This window comes from Periophthalmus magnuspinnatus, chromosome 16, assembly GCF_009829125.3.
Source record: "Periophthalmus magnuspinnatus isolate fPerMag1 chromosome 16, fPerMag1.2.pri, whole genome shotgun sequence".
Classification (NCBI taxonomy): domain Eukaryota; kingdom Metazoa; phylum Chordata; class Actinopteri; order Gobiiformes; family Gobiidae; genus Periophthalmus; species Periophthalmus magnuspinnatus.
Window position 1 is genome coordinate 28300485 of NC_047141.1, and position 23660 is coordinate 28324144.

The window sequence follows — 23660 nt, forward strand, 5'->3', positions numbered from 1 at the left end:
AAAATGCGACTTTATTCTCGTAATATTACGACTTTTTTTCCTCGTAATATTACGACCTTTTTTTTCTCGTAGCGCCCGCATATTTTTTTTTTATTTTTATTTAATTGACCCTTATACTCCGTCGTAACAACCAGACTATCCTTGGAGATGTTATTGTTTTTCCTTGAATGTCACAAAGTGTGGCATTTAACTCCATGGAGACACTCAGATGTTGCCACTAGGCTCAGTTACAAGTCAGATTTGTGGAGAAGCGAGCCCGTTCATATTAAGAATACCTGTTGAGTGTAAGATAGACAGGCTATGTTTAATTTTATATTGTGGAGCATTCTAGGCAAAGCATAACATCTTTACAGAGACATGAGGAAAGTTACATAGTGCATCTTTCAAGTTGCCAGGCTACAAGAAGAAAAAAGTGAACGAAAACTAGTTGGATTAGTAGCATTTAATCAGAAGAGGTGGTCAGATGAGTTCACGGGTGCTTTACCGTGGCAAAAATGAGTATTGCATCTTTTCATAACCTACTTCTTAAACCGTCACATAGGATTTCCCAACGTGTTACGTCACTAGTATCCATCTGATTTGGACCAATCAGAGCGAAGGAAACACACAGAGCCGTGGACAGTCCGTGCGCTGCTTGGCTTCGCACGCCATCTTACACACTGAGGATTTAAACCGGCAAAAAACAGCAAAAACAGACACCAACAACAACATCACGCCATCTGTCATCTATTTAAAAGTGTCCGGAGACTTTGGAGCCGACTTGATCATGACTTAAGACTTCCTAAAGAGGAAAAAGAGCGATAAAAACTGCTTAGCCTCCAAGGAGCTCGCGGCTAGCTAGGGGGAGGGGTCAGTTTTTTTTTTCTGCAGCTGAAGTTGTTTGTTTATGTTATTCCACACGGATATGTCTTCATCAAACCCCGGTAAGGACGCGTATAAGTTATATTTGTCATCTAGCAGCTTTGTAGGTGGGTTGCAATCCCGTCTGTTACGTTTAAAGCTGAATTAAATACTTAAACAGAGATAGCGTGACAGCGTCGGGCAAGTCAGCTCAGTAGCTCTTTGGCTAACGCTAAACTAGGCTACATGCTAACAAGATCACATAAGTCGATTATGAAATTTTGCCATGTTAAGTTGAGTCACATTTTGATACAGTTGAAAATCTACTCGTTTACTGAGGTTGTTAATGTTTTTACGTGAGTTAAGGTATTAGATCGTAAGTAATTGAGGAAATATCCACAAATCTATGCAAGGACAATGTTTAAACCTGCCCAAATGTACATCTGTGACTGAATAACGAGATAAGATCATGAACAAAAAGGGAAACTGATTCTCTGAGGTGGTTTACAGAGTTTGGACATAGTGGGGAGATCACCTGTCACTTTGCCAACATTACATGTGGGTGTGACTTTGTTATTAATAGATTTAACAGACATGGGGGCCAGTGGGACCCAGGCGAGTGGAGCTGTCGTCCCCAAAGGAGCCAACAAGAGGCGGGCAGCGTAAGTGTTTGTGGTCTCTGTCTGGGCTGGCTGTTTAGACATGTGTTTGACTTGTAGACAGCTGAATCTCTTGATATGAACAGTTGTTTTTTGGTAACCATTGTGAGAAGGATGACAGCTGTTTGTTATTCTGTATTTCAGGCCTGACTTTGATGACGACGAGGGAAGCAAGTTGTTTAGGTACATTCTTAGTCTATTTACAGTATATTTTTGGTTACTAGGTTTGCACAGAGTTAGTAAAAGTGGTATATTTGCATACTATGTGCGTTAAATGTGGTGATCATATTAAATTATTTACTTTAGGGTTGTCAAAACTATCTAAAATCTGAGAAAGCTGATAACAAAACTAGATACTAATTTAAGCAAGTATTGGTACGTAAAAAACACATAACTATAAAATTGGACCTTTCCTGAACATTTTTATCTTGAGTTTTATCAGAACTAGTGTCAGACTACATGGTATAATAAACAAATACTATTATGTTTTGTTGAAAATGAGAACATTGTCTAAAAAAGAGCTTTCATAATTATCATTTGGGTATTGCTATTGAGTCTATTCTTTAGTAATGAAATCAAGTTTGAAATTTTAGTATTGTGGCAACACTAATTTAATTGCACCCTTTGGATCTAGTAAGTCCAGTTAGAATAGATTTTGAACAGTCAAAATGTGTCAGATCTTTTAATCAACAGTTCCTAATATTGACATAATAACTGTATTTTGTGTTGTGTTATGCAGCCCTGTTAGTTAATGTTTATTATTTGCTTATAACACCTCAAATCTGTTTCATTCCACAGGTGTGACGATGATACTTCAGGCTCCAACAACGACAAAGAGCGCTTTGCCAGGTACGAGGGTGGAAAAGCTTTAGTTACAGTGTGGAGGCAGCGTGTAGGAGTGACCGCACACGGCAACAATAATATCTCATCCTGCAGTCCACCGCTTCCCTTGTTATTATTTTTAGTGGTCTCTCTTTGGGCTCATGTTCAGTAGGTTAATTTCATTTCCAGGTTTTTGGAGGAAGATCAGAGTTTTGCAGATAAGGAAAAGCTAGCCAGGTATGCCCTCCACTACTGTGAAAGGCTCTTGCTTGTATCAACACAGACTGTGCTGTTAAATACTTAAATACAGATATCGTGTATGTTAATGTAGTCTATTGCACTGTGCATCTGTTTTGGTGCCTGCTTTGTATGAGACTCCCGTGGCACTAACTGCTGTGGAGTGACTCAAAAGCAGAGGTGGAACTAGACATCAGTTACATTTATGTGAAACATGGTGCTAGTACATTGTGTGTGATAGATATTTAATGATTTTTTAACCAAAATAACTTGCCAAGATTGTTGTTGTATATAATTGTATAGTCCATGTCTGTACCTCTTTGAAGATCTGTTCCTTTTATACTTCTACTTGTTTTTTTAAGTACTCTTTAGCTGGTAATCTATGTTTTAGTTTCTCTTTAAACTGTGAGTCTATAAGTGCCAAAAGCTTTGTTCACTCTTCATTAATTTGCACATTAATGCCTATGGAGCCTATGCACATAGAACTCTTTGTATGCAAAACTGATGCAATATCCCAAGTAAAACTAAACACTAAGACTAAAGAAATTACTTCTATTCTCCACTTTTTGGCATTTTAATGTGAATATGTAAAAGCCAAAGTATGGATCAGTATGGATCAGACCTGGACGGCTGAGGGATTTCACAGACTTTTTAATGTGAACTTAATTAATTTGCTGTTGAAAATGGTTAAACGGTACTACATATTTTTTTTACTCACAATTGCCATATTCAGGCCTGTACTTCAACTTGAGTAATTTCATTTTAAAGTAACAGTATTCTTAATTTTTGGCTACTTAATCCACCTCTGCTCCAGAGCCTCCTTCTGTTGATAACTCCCTCCCTCTTGAACTGTCCTCTCTCTTTTCTTCTCCCTCTCAGGACAAGTTCTGTCTCTTTTTACACCCACTCTCTTTGTCTCATACTAAAAGACAAGCTTCTCTTGCTTTCTCAGTTCATTTGGAGCGATCATGATCTACACAATATTATTTTGAACCATTTTTCCTCTCACTCCAACTTTGCTTTTGTTGTAACATAAACTCTAAACTGGACTCCATGTTGTCCACCCTCCTGCCTCTGTCCCACACCTCAATCCGTCCTATCCTCTCAAAATCCTGCCCCCGTTTCCAGGGAGAACCACAGCGAAATCGAAAGGCGGAGGCGAAACAAGATGACAGCGTATATCACTGAGTTATCGGACATGGTACCGACCTGCAGCGCTTTGGCGAGAAAACCTGACAAACTGACTATTCTGCGGATGGCCGTGTCCCACATGAAGTCTCTGAGAGGCAGTGGCAGCACCAACGCAGATGGGTCCTATAAGCCCTCATTTCTCACTGATCAGGTAAACAACAAATTAACAGATTAAGTCACCACATTTATGTTGTCTAAGCTTTGAGTAAAAATAAGTATAATATAATTAAAAACATACTTCATTTATATCTTAAGACAAACAATCGATCAATGTTTAGTAAAGCGGTTCAGTTTAAACATTGAAGGGTGCGTTCACTTCAGTTCAGTCCTGATATAGACTTGGTTTGGTCCTGTTCTAATTCTGGTTTAATCCAAGTTTGATGTGGTGTGTGAACGCACCCTGAACCTGAACTATACCAAGGCCTGGTAAGAATGAACCCGGATGTATATTAAAATAGAGAAAATACCACATTTTAATGCAGGACATGTGCTTTAAAAAAATCAGAGGTTGGGTTCATGTTTTGCCGTTTTTATATTGTAATATTTTTGGTGAAAGGCGCAAACAGAATTCTGGCATCCCATCAAGTCAATTGATTAAAGACTAGAACAGCAGTAGAAGCCCCCAAAATTTGAGAACCACTCTAGTCGATTGTATGAAGCTTTGACGATCCCTTTTGTTAACAGAGATTATCTCCTTGCTCCAAGTCCCATTCTCCCTGTATTTGTTTAGGAACTCAAGCACCTTATTTTGGAAGCGGCAGATGGCTTCCTCTTTGTGGTGTCCTGTGAGACCGGGCGTATCGTGTATGTGTCGGACTCTCTCACTCCCGTCCTGAACCACGCCCAAGGTGATTGGCTGGGCTCCTCTCTGTATGATCAGCTGCACCCCGACGACGCCGACAAGCTGAGGGAGCAACTGTCCACTGCTGAGAACAACAACACAGGTAAAGAGCACACAGGAGGGTTTAAAGAGGCTCATCGGATAATTTAATGCTGTATATGCCGGTGGAATTTTGGAAGAAATATTTAATTGATGTTACTATGATGATAAAAGGCTCTGTACCTGATTTTTAGCTATTTACTTACAAACTGTTTTCAGCGGTCCAAACTTATACATCCAACACATTGCGGTTTCATTTTAATCCTAAGAGCTGCTTTTATAATATATCTGTTCTATTCTATTTTACTTTATTGCATGAAATAAAAATGGGTACAGCTTATGTGAATTTACTGCACATTATAAACATCTATGAGCATTAACGTTTGAACAGTTGAGCTTCTAATCTAATACTTTGATTAGAATTTATGTATAAGTAGAGAAAGTATGTCTACATGCACTATAGCGTCGGCAGGTTTTGTGCATAGTCAAATCCCACTGGAGATAGAATACGTGGTTGTTTAGAATACAAAGCAACCGATGGCCAATAAGCTCTGCAGATATTTTTGGGCCAGTTTTGATTATTTTGCCTCAAATTATGTAATTTAAATTTACTACAAACTCATCCCAAGCCTTTTTTTTAACCACAAACCTATAAGAGTGCTGTGTTGTCACATTTTGGGCAGCTATCTCTTCGTATTAAAATGTTAATATAAAGTTTTTTGTGTATTTCTTAGGCAGCAGATTGAACAAAACCAAATATCGGCCTATGCTGGAGATTTAAGGCCGATAGCCATTATGCTAAAAAGTCAAAATATCTCTATCTATTTCATTCCAAATGTAAATTGGTCTTGCAACTGTGGTTCTTATAAGTCCTCACTGTTGGCACAATAAAATCAAAACTGGATTAACTGCAATAAAGATATACTTCTGTAATAAATGTGTTTTTAGGGAGGATGTTGGATCTGAAAACAGGAACAGTTAAAAAGGAAAGCCAACAGTCCTCAGCCAGAATGACGATGGGAGCTCGGCGATCTTTTATCTGCAGAATGAGGTCTAACACACTGTTATTAACATCTGTTATACAATATTTATTCATTAGTGATGTTTTATTGGTCCATCAGCCACAATAATGCTCTGTGTCTCTGCAGGTGTGGTAACTGTCCCGTGGAGCCAATGTCGATGAACAGGCTCAACTTTTTAAGAAACAGAAATAGGTAATTTTATCAGTGGTATATATTAGTACTTACTCTAGGGCTTGACTCTTTCCCTAGTCATGTTTGGCTTTTAACTCCACTTTTTAAGTCAGTTGCTATTAACTTGTATAATGTTAAGAAAGATGTGTTACTTACCTGAACTTTACTTTCCTAAAATATGTCTGTGTAATCCCTCAGTCATCCAGGTCTGATCCATAGCAAAAGATGAAGTTTAAATCTGTCAACTGGACAAATCGTCGTAAGAGTGAAGACGTTTCGCTGCTCATCCAAGCCGCTTCTTCAGTTCTGGTGATGCAGTGGCCACCAGTAATCGCTCCAGAACTGAAGAAGCGGCTTTGTCCAGTTGACGGATTTAAAATTCATCTTTTTGCTATGTCCTAAAATATTTTAAAAAAAAAGTTAATTTTAAACAGTTGCAGTGGTCCAAACCTATTCCTCACTTTCCTAATGCATTGCTACCATGTCATCTTTGCAAATTGTTATAGGATTCTGGTGTAAGGAAACACATCACTTTTTTTATTCTAGTCGTTTATTTTCTTAACACAAGGGCTACTGTAGGCCGTAACTCACACCAAAATAAGAGAAAAAACAACAGCAGCCTCCAAAAGTCTCCAAAACAGACCAGTAACTAACGAACAGAACCTTCACATCACATTGTCACACTGTCGGCATAGCAACCGAGTGTTATTTACAAAAAGCAGCACATTAACCACAACATAAACAGTTACAGGAACAACAAAAGGTGTCAACTCTGAAATAAACACAAAATATCAGACCATTACACTATTTAAATTGGCTGTACCAAAACCGTATAGATACGCTCATTTTTCATTTTAAGGAAGTGAACGCACAAATTGCCTGCTATTTTCAAAAAGATTAGTCATGGTATTGGCTAGTGAACAAAGACAATGCCCTGATTGAATCTAAGTGATATGAGCCAATATTACTCACGCACTTACTTCCTGTGTTTTTAGGAACGGTTTGGGAGCAGCCAAAGAAGGAGAGCCTCAGTATGTGGTAGTTCACTGCACGGGATACATCAAATCTTGGCCCCCTGCTGGTGAGCCCAAGATCTGTCTGCTGTCTTGTGTTGCTTCAGTTCACACTCTCATAATGATGTTAATATATATTTTTAAAGGAGTGTCGCTAACAGACGAAGAGGCGGATAGTAATCAGGGGAGTCGCTACTGTCTTGTTGCCATTGGAAGATTACAGGTAATTTATTTTATTCTGAATAAGCTGCAGTTGGTCAACAGTACAATGAAAACGATGCATTTCAGATTGAAATAAATAATTAATAAATGTGTTGGCAGCATTCACACTTGCACATACACACACATGACCTCAAAAATGGGACTAAACCTGAAACTAAACCACGACAAGAACAAGGATTGGAACAGGACGAAAAAAAATCGATCTCAAGATTAAACTAGGCTCAAACCAGGACCTGTGGGAAAGCAGCCAATAAGTTCCAATTTACTGAAGTATGTAAGGAAAATATATAGTAAACAATATAAACAAGAGATTGGGTACAGATATAGGAGCACTAAAATATGAATGACATATTTTAGTCTTCATATTGCATAACGATTTCCTTTGAGCAGCAATACAACTTATATTAAATGTGATCTTTTTCCAGGTAACGTGTTGTCCAGGAGACACAGATATGAATAACGTCAGCGTCCCAGTCGAGTTTATTTCGCGGCACAACTGTCAAGGTGTCTTTACGTTCGTGGACCATCGCTGCATGGCTGCTATCGGTTACCAGCCCCAGGTGAAGAGTTTTACCAATAGATATGTGCATTTTTTATGACTATTTCTTATATAGTTATACATTTATTAACTAACTGTTGCTGTCATGTGGTGTGGTGCAGAGGGCTGAATAACACGTTAGAATCATTATGGCCGCCATCTGCTAAACAGTGGTGGAATGTAACAAAGTACAGATTTTAGGTCATTTTACAGTGGATATCTATACATTTGAGAGCATGTACCTGTACTTTCTACTCCATTACATTTTAGATCTGAACTGAAAAGTAAACAGTACTTTTCATTATGGTTTGAGAAGTGCTGAAATCGCTGAGACTTACTTTTAGCACATTTATTTTTGAGTTAATTTCCCAACTTTGAGCAAACCAAATACACAAAATTAGCTAGAACAATAAAGAAATCGATTGAACTACTTGAATTCCGCTAAATTATTTATCAAAATATCCAAAAATCACTACATTTAATAGTTCAAAAAATCTCTTCAAAATACATTCTCTTGAAGTTGGATGAATGCGTTTAATTAAGTCGATTTTTTTCATGTGATACTTTTATTTAAGTATAGATACAGGGGTTAAAGATTACTCAAGTAACAAAATGGAGTACTTCATCCTGCCTGGTGCTAAGTAAATTTGAAGGACACTTTAGCTACATGAACGCAAGGCAGATTGTTTAATGTCACACAGAGGAACATTTCCAGACAAACATCTCGATGAAGACAAGCAGCTGACAAAACAAAAAAAATAAAACAAACTCCAGGAATGTTTTTGATGAGGTAACAACATTATAATTGTAGTATGAGCTCTTTAAGTACAGTTTACTTGGATTATCGTGCTTCAGAGTTGTGGCAGTGTCATAAAATGCTGATGAAATGGTAACAAAAAAATGATTATTGCTGTAGTTTCTGCATCCTAAACTAGTTACCAGTTATTAATACCTAAAACATGACAAAAAACTCATAAAAACAACACAATCACTATTTAGGCATCTGGTAAAAACATGTGTAGGTGTGAGTATAAAAATGTGTTAATGTTTTATATGGACTTTTATACTCATTTGTTTTGTTTGATTGGTGTTTGTCTTGTATTTTGAACAAGGCACCTATGAAAAAGAGAGTTTAAGTGCTCTCATTGAGTTAAATAAAGATTAAAAAGACCCAGTATGTTCATTTGTCTTATAATTAACGAACGATGAACTGTGTATCATTTCAGGATTTACTGGGAAAGAATATTCTGGAGTTGGCACATCCAGAGGACCAGGGTTTACTCAGAGACAGCTTCCAACAGGTACAACAACACACAAACCTTTTATAAGGTTTTTAACCTTTGTAGATGCATATGTAGTTTTAATTTCAACCTTGCTGAAAATTAAATGAACCTCAGGATAATTTGCAGTTTAAAAACTATTGTAAATGCGCAAAAGAGAGACAGATTTTATTATTTTTCCTCTCTCTATTCATTTTTGTTCATGTCTATAAACATATCTTGTTATGTAATAACTGTGCCACTAAATAAATACATAGATAAGAGTTCAAACATAATTAATTTTAAAAGATTTTTAGATGACCGTTTTTCCTTTTCTGTCCTAAAGAATTGTTGCCATCTCTAAATATAACGCTCTATTTTGTGGATCCATTACATTAAACCCAGTGTCTTGAGTGGTGACGAACGGTGTTTGCAGGTTTTGAAGTTGAAGGGCCAGGTGCTGTCTGTGATGTTCAGATTCCGCTCCAAATCCAGAGAGTGGATTTGGATGAGGACAAGCTCTTTTACATTTCAAAACCCATTTTCAGAGGAGATCGAATACATCATCTGCACCAACGTCAACGTCAAGTAAGGCCAATTTTATTCTATCACATCATTACATAGGTTGTGTTGGGGAGGTCTGTTTATATTTTTTTGTAGTAGCACATTATCATTGATGCTAATTAAATCGACTTTTTAGAGCTTTTAACCATGTCATAGTTGTTTCCCCTCAACATTTACTCAACCGAAGTTGTTTTTAGAGTGATTCGCGCATGTTTAAGCAATTTTTAATCAATTTTTAATCAATTATTTTCAAGCCGATCAGCTGCCGTTTTCACCACCACCTGCACACGCCCTCTTCTCTGTACTCACGTCGTTTTTCAATTTTATTTTCTTAATCGTTAATAAGCGCAGGATTCAACAGCGCTGCTTAGTTATTTTGGTACAAATGAAAAAAAATCTGCTACTCGCAACCGTGATCTTCAGCTATCCATCCTTCTAATGTGAAAATCAGTGGACTTGTTTATTTTAAGTCATTTTAGCTGAATATTGCGATTTAAAATGTCCAAATTATAACATAATGATCCACCGGTGTTGTATAGCATAATTATATATTAGACACAAGCACTTGTGACACTTTAACATATCTGTGACTCATTATAGATTACAACTGACATAATTGTGCTATTTGTCCATTGCAGCTCATTTTTAAATTCCGATGTGGTTCATTTAGAAAAAAATGTTTACTGGGGTTGTCCTGCTTTAAGGTTAATATGGATAAACATCTGTTCCTTTTTATGTTGTTGTTTATATTAGAGATTGTCTGATATATATATATATTTTTTTCATGGCCAATGCAAATACTGATAAATTAGAATAAACACCGCAGAATTTTTGGGCCAGTTATGTAGGGCTGATTTTGATAATTTCCCACAAAATTTATGATTTGAAATGACTACAAATGTATTTACAGTCAAGACTTTGCACTACTCCGCATAATTATAATAAGGGGAAAAAATATCAATAGAAATCTGTCACATCTGTTTTAATACTAATTTATAATGCAGCAGTGCAGTGCCATCATTGCACTCAAGTGTTTAAATAAAGCTTCATGTTTTTCCTTTGAACAACTGGTCAGCCCAAACACAGTATAGGCCAAAGCTGATGGTCACTATGCTAAAAAGTGCAAATGTCGGCCAACCTCTATATTGGTCCATTTCTAGTTTATACTTTTATTTATGATTTTATTTTTTTCTTTTGCACATTTGTTATTGTGTAGGGCACTTTGCTGATAAACTGAAACACAACCGCAGTCACTGATTTCTTCTCATAATCAACTATTTCACAGCTCAAATGAACAAAAATCTAACTCTGATCAGTCTTTTCCTCTGCACCACTTCTTATCATGACAAAATAGAAACTCGTCCCAGGAAGCCCTCACCCCCATGTCCTCCCCCGGGGGCTCCCTCCCCTCCCTGGGTCAGAGCAGCCCAAATAGAGTCCCTGTGCTCAGCCCGGCTCAGGTGCCCTCCAGGTGAGACCAGGCCGGACCTCGCTCCTGCTGCATGGGACCACAATGCATTCTTCTCACCGTCATCTCTGGTGTAAAACTGTTGGGACTTTCTTTTCAAGGGGTTTTGTTGTAGCTCTTGTTTTGAGATTCTAACCTTTACTTTTGCCAGTGTTTTTTTTTTTTTTTTGTAAAAACTAGTGAACAGGAGTGAGCGATATTGATATTGAGCAATAAAAATGAATAGGATTTTTTTATTCTTCCAGTACTGATAATCAGATTCTATAGAGTGTCCATAATGTATCTTTACAATTTTATAATTTAATTACAAATGCAATTGATAAAATATATTAATTAGATTTGTTCTGTTGTACTCAGTGATTATAAAGGTTTTTAATCACACTGAGGAACTCACAAACATGCAGACCCCAATCAAACATTTCCAGACTGTTGGATTGAAAGAGATGGAACAATTCTGGGACCACCACGTTCATCAGATCTCACACCTCTGGATTTTATTTGTGAACTGTGTTAAAAATGTTGTATATCAAACAAAGATACAGGACAATACTGAACTTAAAACATAACAGATGCGATTGCAACCATTGATGAGGTGAACGAGGCTAGAAATCTTTGGAAACCTCTGAGTACAATTGAAGTCTGATTAAAATAACTTATAGATAGATATCTTTTTTATTTTAAAGCGACTTTATGGACACCCTGTTTTTTTGCAGTCTGCCAAGAATGTGCTACAACGTATATGATCGTTTAGACTGTTTGGAATACTAAACACTAATAGTTTCAGTTGTTTTTATTTTTTAGCACATTTTTTCTTTCTTTTTTTTGCAGTAATGTTCTAAATGTGACCCAAATGATGTTAAGGCCTGATGCAGCTTTTGTCTATCAGAGTACACTTACAGACAAAATGGCTTTTTCTTCAAAAACACACAGTATTACACATGTCTTGTCTCATTTTGATGGAAATACTGCTCTGTCCGAGTCAACGTATGGCAACTTTTTGAGTCTGTTTAAACCGATTACTACATGAATACACAGTTGTTTGAATAATTGTTTTAAGTTGCGATGAATCGATTTGATTCACTAGTTTCATCCTTAAAACAGTATTTGCAGTTTATTCAAAACAAATATTTAAGTATAATCTTGTTGAAACTATATCGCTCACTCTTTTGTCGTCCAGTTAACTTTCCCCCCAGGTGCGGTAGTGGTGTACTTTCCTCTTCTTTTTTTTGTTGCTATGGTGACTGGTGGTGGGTTGGAGATTCTGTTTGGCAAAAGGTGAAGGCCAAAGAAACAGGTGTATTTAAAGCTTATCATTGATTTTCTGTGTTATTTTTAGGCAGTTACAGCAGCAGCAGACAGAGCTTGACGGTGGAGGAAGCAGAGATGGGTTATACGAGACAGGACAGGTCCCTCTGTCACAGGTAAGTCATCAACAACTGCTGCTGCAAGATTATAATGTGCAACTAACCCTAAATGTTATCGTTATTATTGCTCAAATCAATTACAAAAAAAACAAAGTAATAGTTATGTTTCCTCTCCTCTAATCCTGGCATATTTACACAAATGTTCATTTATATGTTCATTAATAATATGCACTGTCCCCAAAATAAATGCATAAATAAATCATACCTGGACCATAGTTATTTTAATCTACAGTGGGTTCTGCAACATGAACCGCAAACCATTACACATAATTGAAAGGTCTATTCTTCCTCTATTGAAAACCTGTAGCCACACATAAATAATAATGCCATAGTCTTATATAGGGCTTTTCCCGATGCTCAAAATGAATTTACAATTTTATGCATTATTCATTCACTCCACACTCAGTGGTGTTTGCAACCACCACTGACCAGGTGCAGACTGACAGAAGCGACACTGCCAATCTTCCCCATGGGCCCTTCAGAGCCGTTAAACTGCACATGTCCCTGTTACATGTAAAAAATAAGCTGTGGATGAGTAATACTGGCCAATGGAACAATGTCTTTTTCTAGTTGTTAAAATGCCCAAAACAAAATGCACTGTTATGTTCATTCATCTTCAATAAATGGAAGCTAAAAATAAATACAATTAATATTTATTTTTTGTGAAAATTGGGTTGATCTTTAAGTGTCCCGAAAGCCTTTATTTTTCACTGAATCGTATCAAATCGATTTGAAATATATCGTATTGTATAGGAAGTGACTGTGCACTGTATCAAGTTACATATCGTATCATGGCCTATGTGTTGGGGTATGTATCGTATCGGCAACTTCTTAATGATGCCCAGCCCTACTAAGGACACAACAACAGTGGCGTCCCATTGTGGCCCCTGGTAGAGTCCCAGCGGTCTCCCAAGTACTAACCAGGTCTGGTCTTGTTAAAGCCTGATCTTGTCAGATCTCAGAAGCCAAGCAAGAAGGTTTGGCCACATAAATGATCATTTCAAATAATTCAGATTTCAGTTATGACCTAAATAATTATGTTATTGTAAGTATATTTTATTATTATTATTATTTTGAAGAGATCTTTTTTTTCAAAAACAGTTAAGTGCCATGTTACGAATTACAGAGGCTTGCAGTTTGTATAGTCATGTTTTCAAAAGCCAAATGTATTTTACAGCAATACAAATATTACTCCAGTATAAATTATTTTCATTGATAAAATATGTTCAAATTGATAGATATCTATATTTGCAATAGAGCACTTCATGCTTGTTTTCAAATTTTAGCTGCTGGAAAACCTTTTGAACCTGAATCTTATTAATACATTTCAGATTCCAGTGCAGCCGGTGACAGCAGCAGCCCCAGACCACAGTAAGAGCCTGGAGAAGACAGAACTCTTCTCACCCCTGTTCCAAAGTCCAGAGCAGAGCAAAGGCCTGCCCTCCTCCTCTGCGCCTCCCAACCAGATCTACCCCCCATCCAACAACTACCCCGCACCTCGTCCTGAAGCCTACAAGTGAGTCCTCCTTCAATCTGCAACACAGTTTTAATCAGGAAATATTAGTTTAATTTTACTTTCAACAATCTTACCCCGAAGGTACAACATGTGTAAACAGTGATCATACATTTGATTTGAAGAACGTAATTGCTCTCACAGTGGATAAATTGACCTGTCACGGCTCTTTAATGAAGCTGGCTCAATCACATATACACACAAACATGGATGTCTTGATTTTTGTTCATGGAGCCCAGGGAGGGAGGTTTGGGATGTCACCATGAGCTTGGGATTGGGGATTTTTATTTTTATTTATTTTAAAATATCTAGATTTTGTTATCATACAAAAGAAAAAAAAAAGAAAAAAAATGTATTAAAAAAAATAAATTAAGTCAGTCTCCCAAAAAAATGACCACATGCAATGAATGAAAAATGTACTCAACGATAATAATTAGGATATACACTAATATTAATAGTTATAAATGTGTAAAATTGTTAAAGGTAGCTAGTTTGCAAGAATGTAAATACTTTCTTGGTGGAGGATCTGCTACCTTGCTTCTGTGGAGATAGTATTTCTTTGCCTAAAATGTTCCACAGTATAACATTGAATATATTTATCTTGCATTTGTTAAATTGCTGTTGTTTTTAGTGCTCAAATATATTTAAAAACCTTTCTAAAGGCTGTGTCTTACTTAGAGTGAGACCACCTCTCCACAGATCTGAACTTGGTTTTGTACTTTAACCGTTTGTATTTATTGAGAATGTTAAGTTGTTCAAGTTATGGAAATAATGAGATTGGAAAAGTTACATAATGGACCTTTGATTTGACATCAGGCACCATCAAGTTTAGTATTGCTTCTTTAAAGGGACCATATTATACTATTTTCTGATCTGTGTTCTACCTGGAATTGTGTTTTGTTCCGTTCCACTTCCTTAACACACAAATCCTGAATATTTAGGCTGAGTTCTTCTCCCAAACAGAAAACACTCTGTTCCACCTTGTGATGTCATGTGATAATACAGGAAGTGCTTAACTGTGTTTTTAAACTCTATACACCTTCACGAGAATCACTTGGATAATTTCAGTCTTGGAATTTTCCGCCTATTGAACTAGAGGTAAAAGGTTGCTGTTAACTTGAAAACTACCATGACCTCATATCACAAGGTGGAGCACAGCATTTTCACAGACTAATAATGCCGGATTACGCAAACATGTGTGAATGAAACAAAACATAACTCCAGGTATGTTTTTGATGAGGTAACAACATTATAACGTGGCTTAAAGCTCACGATTTTCAAATCCATTTGGTGAGATTAGAGATAATAGTTATTTGTTTCTATTTTCAGTCGTCCAGTGAGCATGGCCCCACAGATGGCACCGCAGCCACACTCAGCAGGGCAGATGTTGGCTCAGATTTCTCGTCAGAACGGAGCCCCTCAGACTGTGGCCCCCGGGACCACCACCAGCCCTCTGCATGCGGGTCCCAACGGAGGGTGGCCTGCTCCAGCTGCTGGAGCCAGACCGCAGTACAATAACCCTGTAAGCAAAACTTTTAATCATAGGTCCTGTACCTGATATGGTTCTTGTTGTAGAGTCAAATATTTTGTTCTACGTAAAGTACATTGTGTAAGATGAATTTAAGAAAAAAATCTGAAATGATCAAACTTTATCCATTTGTACACTGCTTTTCAGATGTAACTTTGTTTGTTTTTTGCATTTGAAAATTCAAACTTCCCTGTTATTAGTTAAAGCCAAATGTCACTTATTGAGAGCCTTAAAGGAACAGTATGTGCTGTTACTATGGGCTGAGATCAGAAAGAGTCCTTTTAGGTTTTAACCAACTGAATTTAGGTGTTGGAATTGGCAACTCAAATGAGAGACTAATGTGAGACTCATTCTGCTTTCTGATCGGAGAGCTACTTTCCAAACAGGCACCAAATCACAGTATAGGATCTGATTCTTCTGTTTTTATCATGGTACTGCCCAGACTTAATTATAAAGTATTATATTGTCCTGGTGTAATGAAACATGCTGAAATTCTTGTTGTTTTATTTCCTGAACACAAGAGCTGCCTTCGGCCATAATCCACGCTAAAGCAAGAGCAAAACAACCGCAATCTCAGCTCACTAGAGCCAGTCTCCAAAACAGACCACTGTCGGCATAGCAACCAAGTGTCACATACAAAAGCAGTTACATTAACAACAACACAAACAGTTACAAGAACAACAAAAGGTGTCAACTCTGGACTGAACGCAGAATATCAGATTGTTTTTCAATGTTCACAATTACTGCAGTTTAGGAATTGGGGTCTTTACATACATAATTGGGACTTAAAAGGTAGGTTTAAACTCTGTCACAGTCACAGACAGACACAGGATTATTCTAGTACAGGACCTTTAACTCTCACTGTTTTATAATTTGGCTTCACGTTTGACCTTGTGTTTTCTTCACTCAGCAGAAGGTAGCTCCACAGGCTGCAAAGACCATGCCGCCACAGTTCGCCCCGGTTGGAGGATTTTCAAATTCTTTTAACCAAATGCCAACCGGGACTGCTCCTACCCAGAACAACAGCGCCCCCTACCCTCCTATGAACCCCCGTGCAACCATCAACAACGGTTACGGTAACCTGAGTGAAAATGTGTGCTTTATTTTTGTTCAGTCCATATTTAGTACATGTCTTGAGTCCTTCCTGTTTCTGTCAGATGGTTCCCAGTCCGGACCGCAGTTCCCTTCCCGAGCAGCTGAGGCAGTGTGGCCCCAGTGGCAGGGTCAACAGCACCCACAGGGCAACCAAGAGCAGCACCCGCACGCTCAGGGCAACCAACAAGACATGTTTCCTGTGAGTGCAGTTCATTTACTACAACTAAGGCTCAATAACTGAATCGTGAAGTTCTGATAGATTTAGCAGGTTTTGAGATTTATATTTTAAAATTTAGATTCAATTTGCACATTTTTAAACACATCCAGAAGCATTAATATGTGAGAGGAGGCAGTAAAATGAACTTCTAAACTTGACAAAAATCACATGCCTTTCAGAACTTGTGTGCAGAGGTCTGAAACTAAAAGAACCACCTTCTTGACTCTACGGAGATGTTATTGCTTCAACTGGATCATTCCTCCAGTTCAGCAGTATTATCTATCTTGCATTTGTTCAATTACGGGTGTTTATTAGTTAAAATACCTAGCCTCTCCACAGATCTGACCTGTAAATTGGTTTGGTGACATTACCTGCTTGCCTCCAGGGAGATATACACGTTTAATGTCATACTTTTGAATATTCTAGTGAAAGTAAATAAGCAATAACATCCGTATTGAGACTAGCAAGTACTGGACCCTCCACCAGAAAAGTTACATACTGCACCTTTAACTGCAGGTTTGGCAGGTTTAACGTAAGACCTTATGGAGACAGGATATTTTGTTTGTTGAGGTCATTTTAAAGGATCTATATGTAAGATTAAAATTTAAAATGTGCATAAATTTTAACCAAGGTTCTGTTGTGATTGTTGCACTATTTTTTTTAAACGGCCCATATTAACATTATTTCTGCTCTGTTATCTTTTTGTGGAATTGTGTTTTGTTTCATTCACACACGTTTAACACACAACCCCTGCATATTTAGGCTGAGTTCTTCTCTCAAACTGAAAACACTCTGTTCCACCTTGTGATGTCATCATGTGGTGATACGGGAAGTGCTCTACTGTGTTTTTAAACTCCACACACCTTCACTAGAATCAATTGGGTGATTTCAGCCCTGGAACTGCCCATTTCTACTAAACTAAAGATAAAAGGTAGACGTTAACTTGAAAACTACCACTTCATGACATCACAAGGTGGAACAGAGGGTTTTGAGCTTTGGAGATATAGACAGAGGGTTACTCAAACATGTGTGAATGAAACAAAACACAACTCCAGATATGTTTTTGAGGAAGTAACAACATTTTAACATGGCTTAAAGCTCACAAGAGTCAATTTCGCATATTTTAGGACCTTTTACAGTTCTGTTTATGCCTAAATAACAGCAGATTTTGTGACTATTCAAATTAGGATTAGATCTTATTATCGCCATATTTAGGCTTGAATTTAAAAAAAAAAACCTTCCCCTTATATTAAAATTATTACTTCCCCTTCTGTTATGATTCAAACTTGACTTTTATGTTCTATCTTTTGAAACAGGATGTGCTGTCGATGCTGGACCAGCCCGCCAACTTCAACAGTGATGATTTTGAGATCCCCATGTACCCTTCATTTAACGAGTGACTTTATAAACACTTCTCTGGTATTTCTGCTCGACGTTTGAGCCCTCACTCTTCCATATTTAATTTAATGCTTCCCACAATCCCTCAAAACTGTCTTCTTCTGCTTTGCATGGCTTGTATTGCACTGCCATCTACAGTCACAAAGGGAGAACAAACCAGGAAACGCTACTGACAATTTTTAGCCATGAGATTACCCGACTAGCACTGCCCAAAGCTCCAATACCTGTTTTTATTTAAGTTTTGAACGCACAATCACTACTAAATCACACTTGAACTGCCTGCACACGCACACTTTTCTGCTTGGTCCAAAACACACAAGGCCTTTATTCTGTTTTTTCAGGTTTTTTCTCAGGCTTAAGGTCATGACTGTCCTTTGTTGAACAGTTTGGACTGCACAGTATACTGATCAGTATTTACAATATTGGTTAAAACGGTTTACACATAGCAACAGACTTAATGTTGCACAGTTCACAGCAGCACGCTAGCTAGCACACTGTGTCTCACTTTAAATAATAAAATAAAATAAACTTATTAAAATTCAAATTAACCAAAATAAACACTGCCAAATTATTTTTATATGTAGAATACTTCAGTTTGTGGCACTGTTTTAATATATAGTATGCCTAAAATTAGCATTAGCGTTAGCATTGAGACACACTGAAGACGCTTCTGTGTGAAGTTTTAATTTTCTTTGTGTAGTTTTCAACATCCATCCACCTGCAGCTTCTTTTCCACTGCCTGATCTCTAATGATTTATTCGTTTAGTGTGACTCGGTAAAAACCTCACAGTGATGCAAACGGACAGGAAGTAGTGACACTAGCAGTGAGGTCGCCGAGTGCTGTTGTGCTCAGTGCCAATTAAGGTGTTTATGGTGCACAATGTAATTTTTCTGTCTCCATGGAGATGTTATTCCTTTACCTGAAATGGTACACAGTAAACATGTCTGTCTTGCACTTAGCAGCTCACTTCTCCACAGATCTGACCTGTAATTTGCCCTGGTTGGGTCACCTGCTTGTTTCCATGGAGATATGTTAAATGCTAACCCTATTGCACCAGAAAAGTCAAGATTTTTTTCATCTTTGTTTTGATCATGGCTTGGTCACTAGTGAGTTCTTTAAAATTCCATCTGCAAAAAAAAGAAAATTGGAAAATCACAACACATTTTTCCTCATATTGTGCAGTCCTAACTCCAATAGTTTTAATTTATTCTCTCAGGAAACTGCAGAGCGCACAAACCGTAACTGTCTTCACTAATGTCCCTTTGATTTGACTGGTCAGCGCTGAAAATGCTGTTTTCTACATTTACTCTGGTTATGGCTTATTTTGGTGGACCTATTTTAGTCGTGTTCATGTACCTCTTGAAGAATGTGTAATTATTCTATTCTAACGAGCTTTAACTCAGTGGTTCTCAACTGGTGTAGCTTTGAGATTCAACTTCTTTTTGTCATGACAAGCCACAATCCAAACTAAAATCTATGCAATACTGCATATCACCCTGTAGTACAAAAACAGTACAGTGGTCCCTCATTTATGGCGGGGGTCACGTTCTAAAAATAACCCGCAATAGGTGAAATCTGCGAAGTATCAGCTTTATTTTTTACAATTATTCTTTGTGTTTTTTGCTGTAAAACCCCTCACCACACACTTTATACACTTTTCTCACACAGGCGTTAACATTTTTTCACATTTCTCTCTCATTTAAACACTTTCAAAGTTCAAACCTTTGTAGGCGCCTTTGTCGGTGCAGAACGTTTCATCGACATTGTGGGTTTTGTCGAGGAGAAGACAAATTGCAAACATACAGCACTTCAGAGTCACACTGCCATACAATATTTATGTAAATTGTGAGACTGATGGACAGTGGTCATGCACGCTCATACGATGTAAAAAACAACAACTGTGAAACCACGAAAGATGAACCGCGATATAGTGAGGGACAACTGTATTTTATCCATGAGGTTTGTCTGTTTCTTCATTCATAATAAGGTTCACTATCCAAAAAAAATCAAGATTCATTTTTTGCAAAGACACGCAACTCACTGAAAAGTAGTTTTAACATGGTCCTGATCTTTTCATGGGTTTCAGAATGATGAAAAATGTGGACCACTGCCATAGCGAGTAACAATTTAAAACAAAATATTATCCTTTGAATGGAAAAAAATTCTTACAATGTTCCATATAACAGGAACTTAAGACCCCATAAATATCAGAACATGTATTACACCACTTGATACTACTAGACTCAATACTAGACTTTTACTTGGTCATTCAATCCATTTTTTTATTAAGAACATTTTCTACACAAAGTGTCTGGTCTATATTTAAAAAAAAAAAAATTATAGAACCATCAAAATTTGTAGTAAACCTTTTCTTTAGGTTGAAATTTTACGTGTGTCCAGTCCCAGCCCATGAGTTGAGAACCACTGCTCTAACATACACTAGTGTTTACTATGCCTGTGCTGGTTGTCATAGTACCTAATGTTTTTCACTTAAAGCTCTGCTATGTAACATCTCTAATACAAGGTCTGTCTGCCACTGTGTTGATCTTGCATGTATGAATGTTACATAGTGGATCTTTAAACTACAGTAATATAAATAGTGACTGTATGCAAGTAAAACGGATGCTTATTTGACACCGAGTGAGGATCAGACTGTTTTTTTTCTTCTAATGCTACGTCACCCTGTACCAAGTATGGGACTTCTGTAAGAAAATGTTTAAAAAGCAATAATTAACAAGCAGGAAATGTGTACTTTTAAAGCCATTCTATATTGTGTTTTAAGGTTATTTTAATATTCTGGTTTTGTGTAGTAATGCTATGTTTTTAATTTTATGTTGCCCTATTCCAATTGGTATTTAATGAGTGGTTTAATCAGGGTATTCAGGATTCAAATGGAATTGTCTGAGGTAAAACAGTTTTTCCAATTGTTTAAAGGGCCCGTATTATGCTGTTTTCTAAGTTATGTTATAATGTTTCCTCTCACTCTGTTCCACCTTGTGATGTCATCATGTGATAATACAGGAAGTGCTCCGCTGTGTTTTTAGACTCCACACACCTTCACTAGAAACATTTGGATAATTTCAGCCCTGGAATTGCCAATCGCTACTGAACTAAAGGTAAAAAGTAGCTTGAAAACTACCACTTCGTGACATCACAAGGTGGAACGGAGCGTTTTGAGCATTAGAGATGTAGACAGACTAATAATAAAGTGTCACTCAGGTCTGTTTTTGAGACAGTAACAACATTATAACATGGCTAAAAATCTCACAGGAGTCAATTTTGCGTAATGTAGGACCTTTAAAAAAAACAACTGTTCTTTTGTATAAAATTGTCTTTGATTGAGACTTAGCCATAATTTTCCACTGAGTTTTCTAATCAATTTGTATTATAGGCAACTGTTGGAGTTTAATTTTGAATTGTAAAGTTGTGTGTGGCACTTGCACACTTGTGATGACAAATCATGAAAATATGTTTGTAACTGTCTGTTTCTCCACGTTGATTTGGAGGCTGCTTTGGTATCTCTCTATATCCTTCTCTCTCGTTGATGTCGACCTTTATCACACAAATATAATATACTGTATATGTTAAAGAAATGTAAGAAGAGCTGTTTGTTTTTGTATTAAATTGTTACATTGTTAAACGTGAATATGTACATTTATTTTATTTTTGGTCAAATGTTCTAGAGGTTCCAGTCAAGTAGTTGTTGTGGAAAACCTGTACAAAAAACAGTTGTGTTACCTGAGTTAACCCAGGTCTTTGCCGCCATAATCCCTGGAGGAACTTGTGTTTTTAGTCACATTTGAAGAGGCAGAGCGAGACACGCAAAAGTTCAAATCGTTTAATATCTTTTGGGACATTCTAGACTTAATCACAGTTGGATGATTAACCAAAACTTGTACTTAAGTCAGAATACTGTGACTCTAAACTATAACGCAGGTAGTAAATGTGTATTGTCTAGAACTTCTTAAAGATATTAGTTGCACAAGTTAATTAATCTGAGTTTAACTAAGTGTTCTGGATACAAAAAAACAACACCAAAAAAGTGCCCTTACGAGAGACAACAGAGTAAAAACACTGTAGACCAATCCAACGAGATAACAACTGTTGAAATAGCATAAGTTTCAAGTTCTAATTAATAAAAAAGTTTGTCACAAGTGGACCCACCTTTGGCTGTTTGACTTGGGTTGATACCACCCTGTCCTATTTCTTTGTACTAATTGACCTGCAGTTGTACCTGCTTGTTCTTGAGGCTTGGGTGACGTAATGACACACTTTAATTGGCCTGGATCCTTTTCTCTCATTTTGGCGACAGGCTCTGGGTGGATCAGTTTCGCACCTTGCCCTTCTCTCTCTCAAGAAAGAAAGAAAATGGGTCGCAAAACCACCAGGAGTAGTAGGAGTAACTGGACCGGTGGGGGTAGGGACTCATCTCCACGTCTGGAGCTGCTTTGGATTTGACGTTTTGGGTTGATGGAGGAAACTGCAAGGAATAAATCCACTCATACATGGAGAAATTATACAGTAGACATTACCTATTAGTGGATTTGGCACCAGAAAGTTCATATCCAGTAAGTCAAAAGTAAATCACACTTTTTATGTAGCCCAGTAAAAACAAGTTGATGAAAGTGCTGCACAAACAAAAACTACTTAGGCCTGGGAGCTTGAGGGTTCTGCGCAGTATCTTTTCTGTTTCTAGTACTTTTCTGGACTGAGATGTCTGATGTTTTTCCTGAGATTTGCTGTAGCCACTCCTTGAGTTTTGGGGGTCATTTCCTCGAGTGCTTCGATGACCACGGGCAGCACTGATGTCTTCACCTTAGAGACCTTCTCCAGCTCTTCTTTGAACCCCTGGTATTTCTGTAGTTTTTCATGTTCCAGTTCCCATTTCCATGTTCCAATGTCCGGTCACCACCACGCTGTCACCATTCTGTCAGTCTGTGTCTGGAAATGGAGTATGATCTTTTCACATACCTATCAACAAATAATTTAATAACAATTTAACAAATTGAAAAACATCTCATTACTCTAGGTCACACGTGTCAAACTCAAGGCCCGTGGGCCAAATGCGGTCCGCCATGTCACTTTATGTGGCCCGCGACAAAGTAAATTAAAAGATCTGAAAATGGTCTTAAAATATCAGTTCATCAGGAGATACGCAGTTACACAGACATTTTTTCATATCTATACAAATCCATATGCAATATTTGTAACTTGAATAAGTAATAAATATAGAAACGGTTAATTAAAAAGAATAAAAAGTAGTTGCGTTTATTTGACATTACATTTGGTTACGTTTAGTTACATTTATCTTACAGTTACATCTGGCCCTTTGAGAGCGACCATTTTGTTGATGTGGTCCTCTGTGAAAATGAGTTTGACACCTCTGCTCTAGGTTCGTTAAGTAAAGATGTCTGAATTCATGTCATTTAAACTTTCCTATAGACTGAACATTTTTGCAGTGTTGTTTCTGATCTGCTGTGATGTTTTATTCTCCTTGAGCGTAAACAAAGCCCACTAGAGGCACGATCCGTCATGTTTATAGACATGTCCCTTCCTGAGTTTATTAAGTTTTGTTGCTAATTGCTGGAGTCACTTTAC

The 23660-nt window shown here is 37.3% G+C and overlaps 1 protein-coding gene across 4 annotated transcripts; it reads left to right on the forward strand.

Annotated features, from left to right (window-relative positions):
• Positions 1–604: 604 nt before the first annotated feature.
• arnt (aryl hydrocarbon receptor nuclear translocator) lies at positions 605–21708 on the forward strand. 4 transcript variants are annotated; one of them, XM_033980874.2, is made up of 20 exons: positions 605–923; positions 1424–1502; positions 1644–1682; positions 2298–2348; positions 3687–3900; positions 4480–4693; positions 5578–5680; positions 5778–5843; positions 6818–6903; positions 6982–7058; positions 7483–7617; positions 8822–8896; positions 9291–9442; positions 10773–10889; positions 12223–12307; positions 13642–13826; positions 15153–15345; positions 16262–16427; positions 16509–16645; positions 17980–21708. In XM_033980874.2, exons 1-20 carry the CDS (start codon positions 887–889, stop codon positions 18061–18063), a joined length of 2295 nt encoding a protein of 764 aa, XP_033836765.1. In that variant the 5' UTR covers positions 605–886; the 3' UTR covers positions 18064–21708. The 4 variants fall into 4 exon arrangements, with proteins under 4 accessions (XP_033836765.1, XP_033836766.1, XP_033836768.1 ...); XM_033980875.2 differs by having other exon boundaries at positions 16265–16427; XM_033980877.2 differs by lacking the exon at positions 10773–10889 and having other exon boundaries at positions 611–923.
• Positions 21709–23660: the final 1952 nt, after the last annotated feature.

What these genes read in the sequence shown, in the direction of transcription:
- arnt (XM_033980874.2), top strand. Translation starts at nt 887, where the DNA reads ATGTTATTCCACACGGATATGTCTTCATCAAACCCCG. An exon ending in TGCTGAGAACAACAACACAG is followed by an intron (nt 4,694 to 5,577) that starts GTAAAGAGCACA and finishes ATGTGTTTTTAG; the next exon opens with GGAGGATGTTGGATCTGAAA. An exon ending in CTATCGGTTACCAGCCCCAG is followed by an intron (nt 7,618 to 8,821) that starts GTGAAGAGTTTT and finishes GTATCATTTCAG; the next exon opens with GATTTACTGGGAAAGAATAT.